Source organism: Myodes glareolus, chromosome 6 (genome assembly GCF_982192425.1).
Source record: "Myodes glareolus chromosome 6, mMyoGla1.1, whole genome shotgun sequence".
NCBI lineage: Eukaryota > Metazoa > Chordata > Mammalia > Rodentia > Cricetidae > Myodes > Myodes glareolus.
The window spans coordinates 98,373,421-98,395,321 of NC_142031.1; the positions used below are offsets into that span (position 1 = coordinate 98,373,421).

At 47.1% G+C, this 21,901-nt stretch overlaps 1 protein-coding gene across 1 annotated transcript in view; it reads left to right on the forward strand.

Moving 5' to 3' along the window:
• The window catches only part of Alk (ALK receptor tyrosine kinase), a 721,983-nt gene that overhangs the window by 592,058 nt on the left and 108,024 nt on the right, over window positions 1–21,901 (forward strand). The window contains exons 7-8 of the mRNA XM_048431162.3: window positions 4,281–4,412; window positions 6,982–7,082. Coding sequence (XP_048287119.3) covers window positions 4,281–4,412; window positions 6,982–7,082 — 233 coding nt within the window. The remainder of the gene's footprint in view (window positions 1–4,280; window positions 4,413–6,981; window positions 7,083–21,901) is intronic.

Here is a 21,901-nt window from a genome sequence, read left to right on the forward strand (position 1 = left end):
CAAATGCCTTTTAAAAGTTTTTGATACACACTTGCCAGCTGGGACATAGGTTAGGCAGGCCGTGCCCTGATTTACAATTGGGAAAATGAAGGCAGGGAGAAGGTAATTGGTTTGTTCAGGGTCACACAGCATGTCGGGAACAAAGCTGTGATTAGAGCTTGGGGACCCCAGGATCCAGCCCAGCCCTGTGGCTTGGGGCATCTCCCACTACTCCAGAGCTTGTCATCGTGGATTTCTGGAAGCAGCTCTCAGCTTCAGAACAGCCAGGCTTGGGTACCAAGGTCAGGAGCATGGGGCCCAGTGGCCTTTTCAGCCATGTTTGAAAAGCTGCTCCGACCAGCTGTCAGAAGGACAGCTCCACCCTGGAGAAGGCCCACGTGTGCTGCAGAAGCCAGCAGCCAGTTGCTAGGAAAGAAGGCTTAACTCAAAAAGAATGTTAGTCCCATATTTCCATCGGCTCCTGGCATAGGTCTGAACAGATACCCGTTTTCTTGCTCATGGTCCTATTCTTTCTGGCATTTGTGCTGTTTTCTCCGTAACACCGCTGATGCTGGAAGCCAGCACCGTGATGGGAACAGCAGCCAACAGGAGCATCTGCTCCATGCCAGGTACTCCCTCCCAGGATGAACCTGTTTCATGGTCCCAGAGAGCAGGGAGCTAGAGCAACCATCCGCGCTTGAACGGTGCTGCGGGCTCAGTCTGACTTCATGTTCCACACCTCATGTTCTGGAACACTGCAGGCCACACCCACCTGCTGCATGCTTTTCAGCTTTGGCGGCACACTAAACCTTGTCATAGACTCTCCTTGAACACAGGGACTAGGAAAAGCCAAAGACGTTCAGGACACTGCCACCACCTTACCGTGACGCAAGAGGGTTCTCCGCATTCTTATTTGTGACATAGTCCCGTCTGCATCTGTGCTTTTCAGATTAAAAACATAACAAAGTCGAGGGAGGCATCCCAGGTGTATAGCCTCCATGAGCATCTGGTAACGCCCCTGTGTGTCCTGACCAACGGCCTCCATGACACGTGGCTCCCTGAAAGGAGCCAGGGAGTGCCTCCATCCTTCCTTCCCCAGTTCACTGGCTACGCAGGTAGACTAGATTACTTCCCCTCCCCCTCTGGGCACCCTACAGGACGATCTCATCTGTTTTGTGGGTATGTGCTTCCTTCCAGGCAAAAACCAGGGTTTTTTTTTTAAGTTTATTTCTTTATTGTAAAATAAAACATTTTGGTTGTAAAATACTTGGAAGATCCAGAAAAATGCACAGGAGAAAATACTATTGCCCATAATCCTCCCTCTCAGACACTCCAAGATAACCATAATATTTTGATGCATTTCTTCTAGCATTTTCCCCATGACTCCATATTTTCAAGGAAATGTATAACACATATTTATCAAGAATGTTAACAGAGCTGTCACAAGAGGAAGAGAAGGAAGTAGTATCATTTGGCCTGCCATTTACACTTGGCAGCCTCCACAGCTGTGGCTGGGGTCACGTCCCTGTGACTCTACCCATTTGTCTCCCTTAGAGTGGAATCAGGTGTCATAATTGCCAAATGTGGTGGAATTGATTGACCCCTCCCCCAACTGCATTTGCCATCCAGCCGATGAGAAGCCTGGCCGCAGCCCAAGGCAGGGGCCCCTGTAAGAGCAACATTTCTCCAATGTGATGTAACCAGGTATTCCCTGGAGAGCTTGCTAAAAGACAGATTCTAACCAGCAGGCTGGGTGGAGCCCTGAGCATCCCTGCTTCTAAATTCACAGGCCACAGAGGGGTACCTCGTCCCTGGAGCCCATTTTCAGTGACAAGAAGTTGAGGATTAAACCTGTTTCCTTTCCTTCCACAAATGGGTATTAAAGTCCTGCAGGGGGCCATGGACTCAGTCGGTGCTGGGGTTGAATAGAAGAGGTGACAATCAAAGGTTGAAACCATGCTAATAGCCTTGGCCTTATGGGCCAGCCTCCTGCTCAGCAACTGGTCTCAGCGATGACTTCCTGGCTTGAGCCTAACCCACAGGGGTTTCTATTTTGACCCACGCCTACACCAGCTTCCCCCAGAGCACCTTTCTTCCAGAGCACATTGCCCCATGTGCTTAAAATGATGGACATCCTCTCGGCTCCGCTCTTCCCTTCAAGGCATAGTTATCACATAACTGGCCATTGGCCTGCCTTGTCTTGCCTGTCTACTCTGCACTTATTTAAACAAACAAACAAAATAGAACCCCACCCCTAGCAGCTCTAGTAGGCCCTTCCTTACAGATAGGGAGGACCTGTCCCAGTCCCTGACCCCAAGGGTAGTGCCAGCTGCTTGTTCCTCTCCCCCAGTGACTTCCTCTGGTGTGGGTGTAAATGGTAATGAGTAAAACCTCGGCTGCACCGTTTATCTGCGCAATTTTGCTTATAGGTGTTTCCAGACCCTTCCTTTATCTTACCCTAAAAACAACCCTATCAAATGGGAACTAATGCGTGTGCCCCCCCCCACACACACACACACACTTTGCAGAAAGGAAACCTAGGGGGCGGTCTAAGAAAGGAACCACTGTCTTAAGGGAACCCAGCAGGAAGGAATGGCTGGGTCTAGAGTCCCTAGGTTTGGGTACTTCTGTGGTGCCAGAACCTGAAAGGGCTAGGGGCGGGGCATTCCAAGCCCTTGCTCTCCCCTGACTCCTCCCACCAGCCTACCCCCTTCCGTGGTGATCCTAGGCTCTCAAAGCACGGCCTGGGAAGGTCTCTCCTAGGTCACTGCTCAGCGCCAGTCGGTTTCTGTGCAAGAAGTGGATATGGGATCCCTTGAGGGAGGGAGTAAAAAATAAAACAGAAAGATCTCCTTAGCTTTTGGATTTTTAATCAGAAGAACACGCAGGGCTTAGGGGGAAATGATTTCTTCAGGGGGGTATAAATGGGAAGAGAGTCTTAGAGTCAGTGACAGCCTGTTTTAATTTATAATTCTGCCTCCGTGTGAAACGCACAGAGAATCGAGGGGGAAATGAGTAATAATTCACTAAGGTGCTGTCACAGCCAGGAAGCAGGAGGGCCCTCATCCACCGCGCTGCCAAGAAGGCCGAGTGAGAGGAAGGACATGGAGAGCAGCGAGACTCTCAGAGAGCTCCTCTCCCACACGGAGAGGGAAACCCGCTGCCCCCTCAGAGCATGGCCTGGAGCTGCAGGGTTATGTTGGAATAGTCTAGCCTACAACAGCCCCCCTGCTCTCTGGCTGAGAACATACCCGGAGCCACTCTCTAGGGAAGCTGGAGAAAGCGAGGTCTTTTTCCTCCCGTTTCTGGGGCACCCTGGGAAATATATGGCATAGAAAGCTGATGCAATGGGAAGGACCATGGGCCCCCTGCTGCTGAACCTTTGGGCGATGTAGAGGCCACTATAACCTGGGTTATTTAAGCAGGATTGCCTAGGTGGTGTCACTGGAGTGGTTTCCCCAAACATCAGCTTCTTAAACCAACATTAACAGCGCGCCTGTCCCATGAGCACCGAGGTGGGCGGGACCTCAGGGACCCAGGCTGACTGAGGCTCACTCAGGAACAAAAGCCACCAACAACAAGGGAAGGGAGATGGAGGCGGAAGTTAACTCCAGGGCTTTTCCCAGATTAGAGCCATATGAGACACCCCAACTTCCACCCATCTAACCAATGGCGCAGAACCCGGCCCATGGCTTCATTTCACTGCCAGCAAAATGGGGCCAGTGGAAAATTTTGAACACTCCATGTCTGTGCAGACAGGGGTGAGTTAAGAGATTCAAGCCACCCCGCCCCCAGTTAGTACTCCCTCGGCCACCACACTCTTGTCATTGTGTCCGCCATTACAGATGGATGTCATCTGTCGGTCATTGTCCTCTCTTGGGCCATGTTCTTAGTGGGTCAGCATTAAGAGTACAGAATTGAGAAGCAGACAGCATGGGCTCTAGTCCCAATGGAGTGACTCGTGACTGTTTGAATTTGTTCAGCATTTCTGAGGCTCTGCCTTGGTCATATACAAGACCAAGCTGTGGAGTTATTATCACCATTTCACTTTTAATGAGGGATCAGAGACTAACTAACACACACACACACATACACACACACACACACACACACACACACACACACGAGAGAGAGAGAGAGAGAGAGAGAGGAGGGGGAGGGAAGGAGATGGGAGTCACTCTTCTCATTGGGTGGCCTCTATTAATGAGGATAACTTGGTCATCCCTGGCTAATTTGCTTTGTGTTAGCATGGTTTACCATTAGTGTACTGGTAATGATGGTGTTCCACAATCTCTCCACAGGTAAACTTCCTGCTGGTTTTTACTGTAACTTTGAGGATGGCTTCTGTGGCTGGACCCAAGGTCCACTTTCACCCCATATACCTCGGTGGCAAGTGAGGACCCTAAAGGATACCCATTCCCAGGACCACCAAGGTACCACCCTCTCTTTCCTTCTCCCTGGTGTTCACCCTAGTGTCAAAGTAGATAGATAAGAGACATAGGATCCTGACCTAGCATCCTGAGGCACCTCCTCACGTGCAGTATTCTCCTCAAAGCTGACCTGGGATGCTCACACTCATATCTGACCTGGGATGCTCGCACTCAAAGCAGACCTGGAATGCTCACACTCAAAGCTGACCTGGGATGCTCACACTCATATCTGACCTGGGATGCTCACACTCAAAGCTGATCTGGGATGCTCACACTCATATCTGACCTGGGATACTTATACTCAAAGCAGACCTGGGATGCTCACACTCAAAGCTGACCTGGGATGCTCACACTCAAAGCTGACCTGGGATGCTCACACTCAAAACTGACCTGGGATGCTCACACTCAAAGCTGACCTGGGATGCTCACACCCAACGCTGACCTGGAATGCTCACACCCAAAGCTGACCTGGGATGCTCACACCCAAAGCTGACCTGGGATGCTCACACTCAAAGCTGATCTGGGATGCCCACACTCAAAGCTGATCTGGGATGCCCACACCCGATCTCCTCTTCATCCTTTCCTGAGCTCTAGAATTATTGAACATGTCCAAACTCAATGTCACCTTTTATTACTTAGATGTAGAGCTTTGATGAGGGATTAGCTGAAAACCAGCAGTAATAATCCCAATAAAACCAATCTTTTATTTAATGTTAAAGTCCTACCAAGGGTCAGACACATAAAGCATTGAGAAATAGAGAAAGTCATAGCCCCCTTTATGCCAGGAAAGACTGGGAGCCCTTATATCACTTGCCTGGGCTGTGCCCTGGGAACTTCACTCTATAGCTGGGTTATTTCTGGTGGCCCGGGCTCCTCAGCCATCTCCCACTCCCACTAACTTCAGCTGGTAATATCTGCCTTCCCCTCCTTGGAGTCTCTCTCACCATTATCCCTGCTCAGTGCCAGAAAGGCATGGTCACCTTCATTGGAAATACCTGACACCAACCCAGAGACACCAGCTTCAGGGGTTGGAAACATAGGATCAGCAAGACTAGTCAGGCTGAAGAGAACCTGGGTCTACCACTCAGCCACAATTCAGTCTTGATCCATGCCCAGGGACTATGCAGAGACAGGTTCAGGTGCCTCCCTCTAGGAAGGATGGGACTGGGGGAGAGGCTCTGTCTATGTCCTTCCTACTTTGCATATGCCCTCTCTAGGTAGAGATGCCATCTCCAAAACCCCTCCCTTCCCAAGCAAACATTGCACACCTTGAGAGTTATTTAAGAAATGCTACCAGGAATGTGCGAGAGGATGGTGTCCAGGTCCACTGTGATGGACCCCAGAGACTGTGTGTCTCTGTTTGCCCTATTCTGACGCAGCTACAGCAGATGGAGTTGCCTTTGGGCCAGGACGCTTGCACAGTGGCCCTGTTACATGGAAGGCTGAGTTACTGCAGTCAGAGTGGAGTTTCACAGAGGCCAATTACTTGATGAGAAGGACCCAGGAGCTCCTCATTCTCCTACCCTCCTTACTTCATGTTACAGCCACCTTAGTTCCTTATCTGCAGAAGCAACTGAGAAGAGTGGGACCCACATGTTCCTCATATCTGCTCCCACTTTGATTTCTCCGCCTGTAGCATGATAGTAAAGATTATCCAGTCATGGTGGATATGTCCAATGACAGGGCTCTCTCCACCTCTCCAGCAGTGGACCTCATTGTCTCAACAGTTCTAAATCTCAGGCCATTTGTCCTCGGCCCCAGGACATATCTGCCTTTCCATAAATCTTATCCATGGTCATGATGTTGTGTGCGCTTGTAAGTTCCCTGCAAGTGCAGTACATATGACTGGTTGATCTTTGTCCATCTGTCCAACCTCAACTCTTTTGTCACGAGCTTTTTGGCATCTTTAGTCTATACAGACAACTCTGCTCTGGACCCACCCACATTCATTACTCGGCAGCAATTTTATATCAAACTTTACTAAGAGATGAAAGGAGGTAGAAACGAAAACTAGAGACATCTTTGGGTCTTTATGGACCGCTGAAAAGATGGGAGCTCCCATCTCCAGAGCACTGACCGTCTTCAAAATGCTCTGTGGTTCCTAGAGAGCTAAAGAGTTTTCTTCCTCCCACCAAGATGATTGGCAGTTCGTCATCTCCCAGATTTTCAGGCCAAGTGATACCAAGGAAAGGAAAGAAAGTAGCCTCCCTGGGAAGGGCATGGGCCACAGGATGACCTGGGCTCTGGAGCAAGGTGAAGAAGACGAAGGTCATGAGCCTACTGGACGGTGAGGACTGCGGAAACTGCACATGAGGGGGTCCAGGGGGTTCACCTTGTGTCCAGCTGCTCCTGGCTGATGACCTTGAGAATGTAGAGATGTGGCAGCCAAGTGCATGGTGCGGGGACCTCCTAGGCAGTTTGGAATGAAGGACTTAGTTGGGGTGTTTATCCTTTGTGGGCAAGAAACCAGCATCCTCAAAGATAGGCTACCTCAGAACCCTGTACGGTCCACTAACAGTGCCCCTCAGCACAGAGTGCTAATACGTGTGTAACTCTTTTCCTCCCTCCCCAGGCCATGCCCTATCGCTCAGCACCACTGACGCCCTCACTTCTGAAAGTGCAACCGTGACCAGTGCGATGTTCCCAGCACCGATGAAGAACTCTCCTTGTGAGGCAAGTGTCTGGAGTCCTCTAGGTCCCTGACTTCTCTTTCCATCCCTTGGTCACTTCCGGGTGATTCAAAACAGATTAAGAAAGTAGCCTGGATATCTGGACTTACCATGCTCCTGCGGGAAGACAGGAGAACTGTTTCTGCCTTTTTTTTTTAGGCACATTGCATCTACACACCTGGTGAAGACAGAGTCACATGATCAGCACAGAGTCTTAATGTCCATCTACACCCAGCTGCACCACACTTTTTGCAGTAGGACCTTGATTTAAGCAAACCCAGAAAAATATGTCTTAAACTAGGCACAATAGAAAAGAGTAATAGGATTCACAAATCTTTCTTTAAATTCTGTTTTCAAAATAGCAAGCTCTTATAATGCATTTTGAGCACAACACATTATTTTACTAAGACATCAGTGGCATTTTGTCAAGGACAACAAATGATTCCTGAAGCCATTGTCTCTTGAGTGTGAGGCCTTGAGGTCTGCTGACATGTACTTTAACATATGAGTCATAGTGTCCAGGGGCCAAGAAATGCATGTAAGACTCCCCCGGACATACACTAGCACAATGTACTCTCCATCAAAGACCTGAATCTGAGACAGCTTCCACTCTGACTTCCTGTACCATTTGTCTGGGCAACTAACTGACCTTTGGGGCATCAGTTTCCTTACCTGGAAAGTGGAGATGCTATTATCTGTACCTAGGCTAGCCCACATAGATGAGGATTGACCAGGTTAAGACATGTAAGGTGGTTAGGGGACCAGAGAAGCAACGACAGTACTATAGTCATACTGCTACCGCAGTGCCTAGCAACCTGTGTAAACACAGGGAGCCTGGTTTCTGCCAGACATGAGACACAGAAGACAGACCATACCTGGGGGCATTTGCATACCCCGTGGCTCCTACACTTCATCTTGCACACCACAGAAAACCTTATTCAGCCAATCACCTTCTTGTGGAAATCCACAGAAGAAACTCCCGTCCGACTTAGCTTTAGCTTTGCACCCTCTAGGTGGCTTGTTTCCTCTCAGGCTGTAGCTATTCTAAAGCTAAGCAGGCTTGCACCCTCTTCCAACTGGTAAAAATCCCAGGAAGGAAGGCTTTAGCCCGCAGAAGTACACAAGACTCCTCTTGCTAAGGGCCCAGATTCAAACCCTCCAGGATTCTTGTCAAACAAAAACTCAACCATAAAACAAAGAACAGATGCATACGAATGATTTTTTAATCAAATGAATAGTTAAAGCAGAGACTTAACAAGCAAACACATGTATTCGTAGCTGCCTAACCCTACAGCTGTGCAAGCGACCCCTCTTGCTTACCCTCTTCTGTCCACGTCCTCTTTCAGGCTGTGTATCTCCGAGCCACCTTAACTTCTTTTTTGAAAGGAGTCTGGGCCGAAATAAATAGATTCATTAAAACAAATTGTATTTGAGAAACCCTGGTATCTGGGGCAGATGGTGGGATTACACAGCCACTGTTGATATGTCTCAGAGCAGACAGGTAGAGGGGAAGGCTGCTTGGGAGTAAACCTGAATGAAGACAGATGGCCGGCCCACCTGAGAGGACAGGAGGCTCCTCAGGAACATTTGGTCTTTAAATTTATTCTTCGCTGGGTTTAATATGTGCCTGATTTCAGAGGAAGAAATGTCAAAGCAAAGTGATATTTTCCTAATACTCTGTCACTTCTTTGATAACCTTTGAGTTAATCAATAGCTGCGACAGGTTTCCTTGATTTTCTTTTCCCTTCAGCTGGACTTGCTCTAGGCTCTTTCTGTTGTTTCCTGCCCTTTTCCAGAACTTGGCTGGGCAGGCGCAAAGGAAGGAAAGGAGTGGGTCCCCATGCCCACGTTCACATCATTCATGTCTGTGTATGTTTATGCAACCATGACTTCACAGCCAGCTTTTCAAACCGTCGATCACCTGGGGTTGCTGGACTCTCAGCGTTAAGAGCAATGTGTTGTTGTTAGGGGGCAGGGCAAACAACGCAAACAGAAATGTGTGTGTCCAGGTTCATAACCTCTGTCATTCACTACACCCAAATCCTTAGTGCAGAAGGTAGGGAGTGGATTTCTTTCTCCCGGGGTAACTGTGCTCAAATATCAGAAACACCAATGAACGTCACTTTGCTGTACAAGGCCATGAGGTTGGTTCGGGTCTGTAACCTCATAACTCCTGAAAAGGCTTCCCTAGATTAAGAGGGCTACTAAATGTGGACTGGAGAGATGGCTCAGTGGTTAAGAGCACTGACTGCTCTTCCAGAGGACCTGAGTTCGATTCCCAGAACCAACATGACAGCTCACAACTGTCTCTAACTCCAATTCCAGGGGATCTGACACCCTCACACAGACTTTCATGCAGGAGAAACACCAAAGCACACGAAATAAAAATAAAGAAAAGGATTAAATGCTAGATAGAGATATGGGGGGGGTGTTCCCAATGAGGGACAGATCCATAGGGACTGATAGCCTGGTTGATCTGGACTTCAGGACTGATGCCAGTGTAACTTACCTTCTCTCCAGACACCCCACACCCATCAGTGGATTCCCACAGAGAACTGAAGTCCTCAAAACTTAGGAATAGCCGACTATTAAGTCTGTGTTTCTCTGCTTGTATTCACTTGGGAAATGGGCGAATAGTGTTTCTTGGGATCCACTTTTGACGTCCTAAAAGTCAAAATTTAGATTTAGACATCTAGATTTAGACATCTTTTTCTAAAAGATGTCACTGAGGCTGGGTCTCTGTATCTTCAATCTCCATCTTTGATGATGGAGTTGTTGGCACTGGATCTTGAGATTTTGGGGGCCAGGGATTGGGGGGGCAGAGGACTATTGATGTGCCTGCCAATGGTGAGCAAAATCCATCCTGAATGCACGCAGAGCGTCCCCAACACCTTCCACCGCAAACAGGGTAATGCATCTTACCAGCTAGAAACATGAGTCAGGAAAGAAGACCGAAACGGTAGAGCAGAAACAGAGATGGAGGAAACAGAGGGGCTGGCAAAGCATATGGAACCAGGTCAGACACCCCACCAACAATGAAGACATGGCCAACAAAACCAGCATGGGCCTTGGGCCAACCCAGCTTCTAGAGCTTTCCAGACGCCTCCCATGCCCTCCCTCTGGCTACCGACAGCCACTACTGCTACCTCTCTTGCCCAGGCACTACCATAGGCACCTCCTCCTCCTGTTCTTTGCACAGTTGCACATAAGGCATGAATATTTAAAGACCCCTGCCCAGCCCAGCCACAAACAGAGAGAGCAGTGTGGCCCTTTTCGGTTCCTCTTCCCTGCCACAAGCAATTCTCTGCAGGAAACTGGGGAGCCACTTACAATATATTCTGATTTTTATTTTATTTTTATTTTTACTCCACTGAGCTCCAGTTCAAATAATTAAAGATGCCAAGGGGGAGGGAAGCTTTGCCGTGGCTTTCATGTGCTTGCGTGCTGTCAGGCCTGCTCCAGTCTGACTTGGCTTTGAGACATTCTGATGTGTCTAAGCGTTACAGCTGCTGCTAATACAGAGCAGGACAGGAGAGGGGCAGGGGCTGCCCCACCCCTCCCCCAGCCTTTCACACATCCTGGAAGACTGACTCTCTCAACAAGCCCTGTGCGGTTTGAAATTCTGTTTTATTTGAATAGCCTGCCTGTGACTAGAATATTTTAAGCCATGTTCTCTGGCCAGAAGAAGGCCTGGGGCGGGAGAGAGTAGATTTCTCTCATTTCTTTCCGCCCTCAAACATGGGAGCAGTTTTTCCTTTATGGGCTGCAGGAGTATGAAGGACCCAGGAAGATGAATGCGATGCACCAGCTCTTGTGAGGGTCAGTTCCCAACTGCTGGTTTGCTGACCTCGCCAGAACTGCAGCTCTGGCCTTATATTCAAGTGCATTTAGCGCATGCACATGCACACATGCACTCGTGTTCATGCGCTCATGTGCACGTGCACGCATCCACATACACACAAACACACACTCATACATGCATACCCGTGCATGCATGCATTTACCTAATGGTATCCTGGAACACATCCTTTCCATCCTGAGGTCAGCCCAAGGGATGAAAATAATAATGATGGTAATAACTTTAATTCACTGCTGTGGCAGCTGAGCTCAGACAGAAGGTCTTCTGTGGGGTTCTGCCATGTCTATGTGGGCTCTCTGCCCTAAAGGGAAGGAGACCGATACTCTGTGTCTTTAAGACTGGCAAATGCGACCTGGACAGATGTGGGAAAGAAGACCGGCATGACAAATTCCCTTCTGCCATCCTTCAAGCCCTGCTCACACTCTGCTAAGAAAAAGATACCCTATAGTGACAGTTCCATAGAAACCATGGACATTGCTGTTCCCTCATGGGGTTCCTATGCTGCTTGTTCTTTGTCTGTGCCCTGGTCTTAGCCTTATGTGCCTAGCCAGTGTCAGCTGATGGGAAAGAGAAGAGCCACTGCAAGAGACCATCAATTGTCCTCTGGTTTAGATTTTTAAAGTCTTTTCTGGTGACCATGCATGGAGCAATAGCCCTTTCTTCACCAGTGTCTCAGCATGAGACTCAGCAGTGTTGACCAGACTTAAGCAAAACTGCCCCCGTGTCCTTCTGAGCAGAGAGGAAAGAAAATACAGGGGGACTCTCCTAATGCCTGGGTTTTCAGTTTCTCAAGCTTCGTGGTGAAACCTCCTATGGAAAGGCAACAAAAGAAAAAAGGATACCAAGAATAAAGAGACTTGAAGGCTTGATGCAGAGGGAGAAACTAAATCAGCAGGGGCTCTACTTCCGCAGCCTCTGCCCAAACAGTGTACAGCCAGGGCAATGTACAGGAAGAGCCGAGAGCCGATTAAGCCTCTTTCGGAGAGCAGATTCTCTGCACATCCATGTCAGAGTCTTCTCCACCCAAGGTCTAGTTTAGGGTACACACCAGGTTGCCCCAGAGAGGAAAAAAAACCATCTTAGCAAGACAGAAAAGAAATATACCAAAGCAACATAAGTCAAGACCCAAGCCAGACCTCCTGACTCTGAGCGCATGCTGCCCTGTGGGACAGATGTCGCCTTCTCAGTTTAGAGGGGGCTGATAGGAGCCACCATATGTCTGGCATCCCACTTGCCTATCCAGAGCTCCACCACCCCCACAGAGGGATTCTCACTCATAGAAGCAGAAGGAATCACACTCCATTTGTAACAGGGGCATTGCTGTTCCCACATGGGGTTCCTATGCTATTTGCTCCTTGTCTGTGCCCTGGTCTTAGCCTTATGTGTCTAGCCAGTGTCAGCTGATGGGAAGGAAAACAGCAGCTGCAAGGCCTCCTGGACTTGATCCTAAATTTCCATTTCCAGAGCCAATACAGCTCCCACAGAGAGGAAGGCTCTGCCCTTCTCCCGCTTCTGCTCACCCACTGTCCCTACTTAAGAGCTTATCCCTAGCAGGGTCTACCTGAGCCCCACCTCTTTTCCTGTGTGGCCAAGCAGTGTGGCACAAACGCTTTATGATGGAGGGAGAACTCCTCTTGTAAGCCCTTAGGGACTAGCACTATGTAGAAGGGACTTGTGGGTAATACCATCATCTTCTTCCCTCCCACCAAGCACGGGTCCTTCCAGTCTGGTATTAGAGGACCGAGATACCCATCAGGCAGAGCTCCTGTGAGTATCCAGCCACATCTTATCTGATGCTCAGAGGTCTCTACAGATGCAGTTCCTCATCTCAGGAAGAAGTCCTCCCCGTACTCAGGCTTCAATCTTTACCTCAGTTAGGAGCAAACACAATGGTCCAGCAAGGGGCTGTTTGCACACTCACATAAAAGCTTTCTGCATATACAGTATCTTTGGAGAAAGCCAAGTGGAAAACCCCTTCCTCCTGCCCTGGGACTAGGGTCAGGAGCTCAAGCTGGATATATGGCATCCATCTGGATTGTCCATTCTCTGTCCAGGAGAGCATGATTTGGAGCTCAGCAGGAAGTATGAGGCCTCTCTGGTTCCTACAGGATGGTGCAGTCATCTGAAGTAAGCCAGAGCAGCATGGGAGGAGCCTCAGGTAGCTGCCTCCCCTTTTCCCATAGCCCAAAGCCATACTGTCTCCTGTGCCCGGAGGGATCCAGCTGGCTATGAATGGAGCAGCACCCCTGGGGATGGAGACACTAATCTCAGAAAGCTTTCAATGGGCAAATGCTTCTTTGCTTTGGGGAGGTGGGAGAGGGGACTGGAGTGGTGCTGGAGGCACTTGCCAAATGGCTCTTCTGCCGGCCCATGGTATGTGCCTAGGATATGGAGCCCTCCTTTAGGTTCCCAGCAGCAACTATCCCATAAAGGCATCACTATAGTGAGAATCCACTGTACATCAGGGAAGGCAGAGCTGCTCCTTCTGCCTTACACTGGCCCTGGTAGTGAATGGATCTTCTCTGTTCTACAGATGAAGAAGAAGGCTAGGTCTATGGACTTGATTTCTTAGACTCCTTAACTCACAGATATCTAATGGGAGTGTGGAGCCAATGGGTAGCAGAACAGGGATGCTGTGGTTTGGAGAGTCAACAGGGTTGAGCCAGCAAGCACTGATCCTAACCCTGCTTGGGGTGTGGGGGCAACCTCGCAGAAGATCCTGGGACTCTCTCTGGAGTGCTTGCTTCATAGGAAAGAAAAGAGAAACTTGCTTTCAGTAAGCAGGGTTCCAGTCTGAGTTTCTGTGTGTCACTCATCTGTGTTACCCTAAAAAGCAAGTCAAACATCTTAGAGACTTCAGAGACCCTCATCCTTTGCACCTATAAGACAGAAACCCTCCCTCAGCCAGGCTAGGGGAAGGGACTCTCAATGTATGTAAAGTTAGCTCGGGATGTGCTTCTAAGACCCTGGTCCCCTAGTACCCAGCTCACTCCTGTGCTCAGCATTTTACTTCCATCACCTCATCATCAGGACAGACTGGTAAGAGGTGTGACCATTTCCTGATGTCGAAACTGGGGCTTAGAGAGTTGGATGCCTTGCCCAAGGTCAGTCTGCTGCCAAGTGCCCTAAACCAGGTCGGTCCAACGCCAAATCTCTAAACACTCCAAGGTTGTCAAATTCAGTGTTGGCCATGAGAGCTTAAATCCCATCGCTGCATCACCAAGAACCCATCTGACATCCTTCTGACCTCTGGCAAGTCATGCCTCCAAATTAGGGGGAAAAAATACCTGCTGTGTGAGACTGTTGCTACCATCAGAGGAGAACATGCAAACGCTGTAGTCCTCACAATGCTTAATGAATAGCAGCGATTATGGCCCTTTCCCCCTCTTCCTGCCATGTTCGGATGCAAGAAAAATCCCTGCTAAAGCCCACTGTGTGCTCTTCTCCCCTCAGACCATGAGCAATGTGCGGGCAGGTTGCACTACTGGCAATAGTGCCAGGAGAACATGCTGAGTAAACCCACTTTATCAATAATTAATTAATTAATTCAGTACACAGCCCCTCAAGGAGAGGGGCTAGGAAAAGCCTCTTTGTTGTGTCTCAGAGACCTAACAAATAAAGGCCTAAGGAGACTTGTGAGCAAAGTAATTCTTACCTCAGCACACGGAGCTAAGAAACTGGAGACTGGCATTCTATCACCCCCTCGCCGTGATGGGCTGAGCTCTGCCAGCATGCATGCTTATTGGCTGAAGTAATCAACAGCCGTTACAAGTACATTCGGACGTAATTAACCTAATACCTTTGAGCCATCTGAACTCTGGGTCTATAGACACGCACACACTTCCTTGAGGTCACAGTCTTCCCAACGGCTGTCCGTGGAGGCTGGAGAAATGTTACCTACACTCAACCCTGCTCCCTGAAGGAGGATTACAGGTCTGTCTCCCAGCATCGTCTATAAAATTTATAAAGAAACTGTGGCTCAGAGGAAGCTGTGTGTCAGAAATCATACCAGTATATTCTTGAAGAAAGATCATCCTCTTTCTATAAAATAGAAGGAGAAGAATGGAAAGAGAATTCTCTAAAGAATCTAGGAGGGGGAGGAAAAAACCTCTAAACCCCTCAACACCGACTCTTTCTTCCCACTCTGTTCTGTGTCTTTGTTTGCTATACCTCTAGCTTGGGTTTCCTACCTGGCCTTTCTAACACAGGAGAATGAACCCAACATTTACCAAATATCTTTGCTAAGCTGAACAAGGGACTCACAGAATCTGATTAAATCCCTGCAAGGACAGTACACCGACTGACTCCACTCTCAAAGACCCTGAGGCTCTGAGATATTCTATGATAAGTAAAATGAAGCATGATTAACAAAAACTCAGAGGCAGAAATTGAGGTTCAACCTGAAGACTAGAAAAGCAAAGCAGCCAGCCACTGGCTCTTACCTCTACCTCAGTCTGAAATGGCGATCCTGCCTCCAGGAATCTCAGACTGAGACTGAGACTGAGAGCTGTCTCCTCCCATTTTACAATCCTCTCTAGTTCTGGGATTAAGGATATTACCACTACCGCCTGGTTTCTATGGCAAGCTAGTGTTGCTACTGGGATTAAAGGTGTGTGTCATTACTGCCTGGTCTGTAAGTCTAGCCAGTGGGGCTATTTTACTTTTCTGATCTTCAGGCAAGCTTTATTTACCAAAATACAAATGAAATGCCACGACAGTAAAAGACATGCCACTGTCTCTCAGCCAGCGCCCCTGCTCTGCCACCTCCTCCCTCACAGCTCCCGGATCTCGGGGGCCCCTCACAAAGCCCACAGTTCAGCTGAGAGCACTGACCCTTTTCTGAGGTGGGCAAAGAAGCCCTTTTGTTCCTACTTTGCCATCAGAGTCCTCCCTGTGCCTTTCTAAATATAGCGTTTATTTTTCTGATTACAAAGGTATGTGATGCTCATTTTAAAGCATTAGGAAAATACAATGAAGCATGAATAAGGTGGATGAAATTGCCCACAACTGAAACACTTCCAAATGGGGAAACAAAGACCTGGACACAGAGACAATTAAAGAGCTATATAAATTTGGGGTCTTCTCTCTTTGCTTATTCTTTTTTTAATATTTATTTTGGGGTCTTCTTTCCTTGCTTATTCTTTTTAAAAAAATATTTATTTATTTATTTATTTATTATGTATACAATATTCTGCCTGTGTGTCTGCCTGCAGGCCAGAAGAGGGCATTAGATCTCATTTCAGATGGTTGTGAGCCACCATGTGGTTGCTGGGAATTGAACTCAGGATCTTTGGAAGAGCAGGCAATGCTCTTAACCGCTGAGCCATCTTCCCAGCCCCCTTTTTGCTTATTCTTGTTGCTCATACTTCAGTATTCTTCCTCATAAGCTTGATTTTAATAATTATACGTCCTAAGTTAATTTTAAAGTTTTTGTCCCAGTTATTAAACTTTGTAGATGTTCACTCTAAAAAGGGGGGAATAAAAATCCAAAAATTTTTATTGGTAGTGGTGCACGCCTTTCATCCCAACACTCAGGAGGCAGAGACAGGTAGATCTTGATGAGTTCGAGACTAGCGTGATCTACAAGAACTAGTTCCAGGATAGATTCCAAAGCTACAGAAAAACCCTATCAAAAAATACAATAAGAAAAGCAAATATCTGTAACTTCATAGCCTTACCATCCAGGGATCCCAGGTTGTTGGTTTTTATGAGCAATCTACAAGAAAAACAATATGAAAAGTCTCTGGCTGGGGTGGTCCCTAACAATGTTTTCAAGAAGAATTCTGATCTTTAAACCTCCTAAGTAACCAGAAAGCCAACATTTCTAAATGTCTATAATTGCAAGTACTTGGCAACATCATATTTTATTTGTCTGCTATCAGAAAAAAATCTGCGTCTGGCCAGCCTCTTGCTGTCTTGGGTTTATTTTTTCATTAGGCTATTTATATCTAGAGCATTGGTGTTTATTTTCTCCAGGTGAATTAGAAGATGGAGAACAGAAAACATTGGATTTTGCCGTGAGTCAATATTCTCAGTTCAAGTTAATGAGATGCCACACTGAAATCAAGGAATTCTTAAAATTACAAGTTCATACCTGGAATTTCTGCTGCTGTCTTAGGTTGGAGAAGAGCCTTGAGCACTCTATTGGCTGCTTTTCTCATTGTTGTGACAGAATATCTGACAGAAGAAATGTTCAGGGAGAGAGACTTTCATGTAACCTACAGTGTCAGGGAGAGAAAAGTACAGTGACATTCATGATGATAGGAGGGGCTTCTGTCATCGGCAGTGGCGCTGGGAGCGTGAGGCGGCTTGCTCATATCTCTGTGGATCAGGAAGAGCTCAAGCCGGAAGCAGAGCCAACCTGCAACCCACGAGGTCAGCCTCTACTGTCCTACCTCTGCTAGTTACACTCTATGTCTGGAAGGTTCTCCTAGCTTCCCAAACAGCACACCATCTGGAGACCCCGCGCTCAAATACACGAGTTTAGGGGTAGGGGAGACAATTCACATTCAAACCTGACAGTCTGCACCCAGTGCCCCTGATAGCAACTCCATTTTGGGGCATCTATTCTCGGTCTCATGAACCCGGAGGCAGGGAACATCTGGAATGCCTGAGCACGCTCCAGTCAAGTTCATCTTTGCACATCTTCGTCTAGCAGAGTGTGTCCCCCTCTACTTCTGTGAAATGTACAGTGGAGCTCCTTCCTTGATTTGGGGCTCTAATAGTGGGAACTCCCACAGCCCTTTGGTAATTTGAAAAGCTATAAAATTATAGCTCCCCACGCATTTTCCTCATTTGCGGGAGAAGGGTGTGGACGCTGCAGGCAGCATGAACAATATTTGCTGCCATTGAATCTTTCAGCCTAAATTCTACTACGATTTCTTTTCCTTATGAGTTCAAGGGATTGTCCTGAAACAGACATGGGGTATGCATAGCAAACGCGGGGCACATTCTAGCCATAAAATTGCGGTAATTACCTCTGGAGGAGGAAAGGGCCATAGAGAAATAATAGCATTAGGCCTAGCCACAATGCTGGGCCTGCTTTACATACAGAACTTTAATTAATAAAATGACAAACACTGGTACCACATAATTGGAAAGTCTATCAGGCCCCACCGAGAAGCAGGAAAAAAAAAAACGGCCCTGGTGAAAGGGCCAGCTGGAGCCAGGAGATATAATTGCTGGTGGCATGCTCCTGGTGGCGTCTCTGTTCACTTGTCTCACTCGCTGTCTGCATGCAAAAGAGTTTATTAGTCAGAAGCTGCCGTTTATGACATGTATCTATTAGGAAACATCCAGAAAAATTAAAAAGAATATATTTTTACAAGCTTAAACAATTGTTATTTTTTTATAAATTTATATTTATACAAGATTCTGCATACTTGTGTAAATACACATATACCACTAATTGGCCGATAGGGACAATGGTGAGTCATGGCTTAAAATTCACTGTCTCCCTAATGCCTCCTATCTCAGAGTCCTCAGATAAGATCTTGTTAAAATATGGATTCCAATTCAGCTGAGCCAGGTTGGGATGGAGACCCCGTACTTGTGGGAAGTTCCCAGGGAATACCAACATTGTTGATCCGAGGACCATGATTCATGAAGCAAGAATTTAAGCCCCTAAAGCTTTAAGGATTGCCCCCAACATACTACATATATGTGCAGCATTGTGTGGTAGAAAGAATGCACACAGGCAGGGTGGAGTGTTCTGAGCTGCGGCAGTTGTGTTTAGTGTCCATGGGTGACTGACTTTACCTCTCTCTACCCCAGATTCTTTTGTGAAAAGTGGGTGCCTGGTATCCAGACTTCTGTGGCTATGAAAATAGACTGCGAAAAACAACGTGAAGGACAGAGGATTCTTTTTGGCTCGGGATGTCAATGGTCTTAGCCTATGAGCTGGCACTATTTCATGGTGATTCATGGCCAGATGAAAACAGTATAGAGGAAGGGCATGGCAAGAGATAGCTGTCCCGTCTATGGCAGCCAGGAAGCAAAGAGGAGATATAGAGAGGGTCCAGGACACGATGTGCCCTTCAAGGCACGCCCCCAGTGACATGCTTTCTCCAACCAGGCCCCACCTCCTACTTTCTGTCCTCTCCCAATGATGCCATCACACACAAATAATCCATCCATGAAGTCAATGTTCTTGCTAAATCTCCCCCAATGGTTATGTCTACTAACCAAGAACCAAGCCTTCAATACACAAGCTTGTTGTGGTGGGGGGAGGCATTTTATATTCAAACCACAACAGGCTGGGATAATACCTCCATGAGTTGGGAGATGTAGGTATAAAAATAAGTCAGCTTGTGGGAAAATGCAGAATGCAGCTTTCAGGCGTTCAAAGTCAACTAGAAAATGACTCCATTCTTCAATCCTCACATCCACTTCTGAGCACAGAATGTTTGGTTACCTCACTCAAAACTATTTTTTCCTGTTCCATCCATTTGTCTGCAAATTTCATGAGGTCATTGTTTTTTATAGTACACAATAATACTCCATTGTGTAACTGCACCACATTTTCCTTATCCATTCTCCAGTTGAGGGGCATCTAGGTTCTGGCTAGTATGAATAATGCTGCTATGAAAATAATTGAGCAAGTATCGTTGTGATATGATTGAGTACCCTTTGGGTATATGCCCAGGATTAGTGTAGTTGGGTCTTGAAGTAGATTGATTTCCAATTTTCTAAAAACTCACCAGATTGATTTCCAAAGTGGCTGCACAAGTTTTCCCTCCCACCAGCAGGAGGGGAGTGTTCCCTTTATTTCACATCCTCTGCAGCATAAGCTGTCGTCAGTGTGTTTGATCTTAGCCTTTCTGACAGGTGTAAAATGGTGTATCAGAGTTGTCTTGATTTGCATTTCCCTGATGACTAAGGATGTTGAGCAATTCCTTAAATGTCTTTTAGCCATTTGAGATTCTTCTCTTGTGAATTCTCTATTTAGATCTGTACTCCATTTTTAATTAGATTATTTGGTATTTTGATGTCTAGTTTCTTGAGTTCTTTATGTATTTTGGAGATCAGCCCTCTGTCAGATGTAGTGTTGGTGAAGATCTCTTCCCATTCTGTAGGCTGCCATTTTGTCTTATTAACTGTGTCCTTTGCCTTACAGAAGCTTCTCAGTTTCAGGAGGTCCCATTTATTAATTATTGATTGCAGTTTCTGTGCTACTGGTATTATTTCAGGAAGTAGTCTCCTATGCCAGTGCGTTCAAGACTACTTTCCACTTACTCTTCTATCAGGTTAAATGTAACTGGATTTATGTTGAGGTCTTTGATTCACTTGGGCTTGAGTTTTGTGTAGAGCAATAGATATGGCTATAATTGCATTCTTCTACATGCTGACATTCAGTTATGTCAGCATCATTTGTTGAAGGTGCTTTCTTTTTTCCATTTTATAATTTTGACTTCATTTTTGCCAAAAACTAGGTGTGTGCTTACTTATCCATTTGGTGTGTAGATTAATGTCGGGGTCTTCTATTCAATTCCATTGATCTACAAGTCTTTTTAATGCTGACACCAAGCTGTTCCAATGGGCCTCCTATTGGAACAAAGCATGAAACATCAAGTTGAGGCAGGACCCAACTCCTCCCCTTGTATCAAGGCTGAGTAAGGTAATCCAGCATGGGGAACAAGTACCCCAAAGCCAGCCAAATGTCAGGGACATGTCCTGATCTCTCTGCTAGGAGCCTTAAAAACAGACCAAGCTACACAACTGTCGCACACATGTAGAGGTTGTAAGTTGGTCCCACGGAGGCTCCCTAACTGTTTGTTCAGAGTCCATGAGCTCCCATGAGCTCAGGCCCGCTGTCTCTGTGGGTTCCCCATCATGACCTTGATCCCCCTGGCTCATACAATCCCTCCTCCCTTTCTTCAGCAAGACTCCCAGAGCTCAGTCCAGAGTTTGGCTGTGGATCTCTGCATCTGCTTGCGTCGGTTACTGGATAGAATATCTCTGACCACAATTAAGGAAGTCACCAATTTGATTGCAGTAGATGGCCAGATCGGGCACCCTCTCCACTATTGCTAGGAATCTTACCTAGGGTTATCATTGTGAGTACTTGGGGGCTTCCCTGGTTTCTCCCTAACACCCAATCTTTCCCATCAAGATATCTCTTTGGTTGCTCTCCGTCTCCATCCTGCCTCCAACTTACCTCCCACACCCAGCCCTCCCAACCTGCTCCCTCAAGTTCCCATTCCTCCATTCCCCTCCCCTTGCCCCTGTTTTACCCGGGAGATCTCTTTTATTTACCCTTCACAGGGAAATCCATGCATACCACTTTGGGTCCTCCTTGTTATCTAGCTTCTCTGGGGTTGTGGTTATCCTATACTAGCTCTACTACAGAGCTGTAGCAATGGAGTAGAAGGGGAGGTGGGGTAGATGGAAAATGAGAGGAGAGGAGGGAGGGGAAACTGAGGTTGGCATATAAGTTATTTAAATAAAATTAAATTAAAAAAATAAAGAAAATGACTCCATACCCTAAAGGCACCCAGACAGAGAAGGAGTATTAAGATTAAATTCCAACAGTGTTTTCTGTCTGCCATGGGCACTGGGAACTTGCTGTCAAGTTGTGCTGTGTACAGTTGGCTTGAAGAATCTACATCAAGTGACATTCAAGGGGCTCTTTATAGCTGGATAAGAGAAATGTAAATCATTAGGAGGAACTACAGCCTACAGTCCGCTTTGAAACTTTATCTAAAGCCACCATCTTAGTGCTTTTAGATACAGCAACTAAATGGGATGCTCAGTAGTCTTGACATAAGTCATCCAGTTCTTGGCACTGAGAAGTTGGTGAGCCAAGGAGATGATTCAGCTGGTGAATATTTGTCCTATATACCTGAGGACCTAAGTTTGGTCCTCATTATCCCATGTGGTAGCCTGCCCTTGTAATCCCCTCCATGAGATTTGGAGACAGGCAGAGATTTCTGTGGGTCACTGGCTGGCCAGTCAAGCCTACTGAC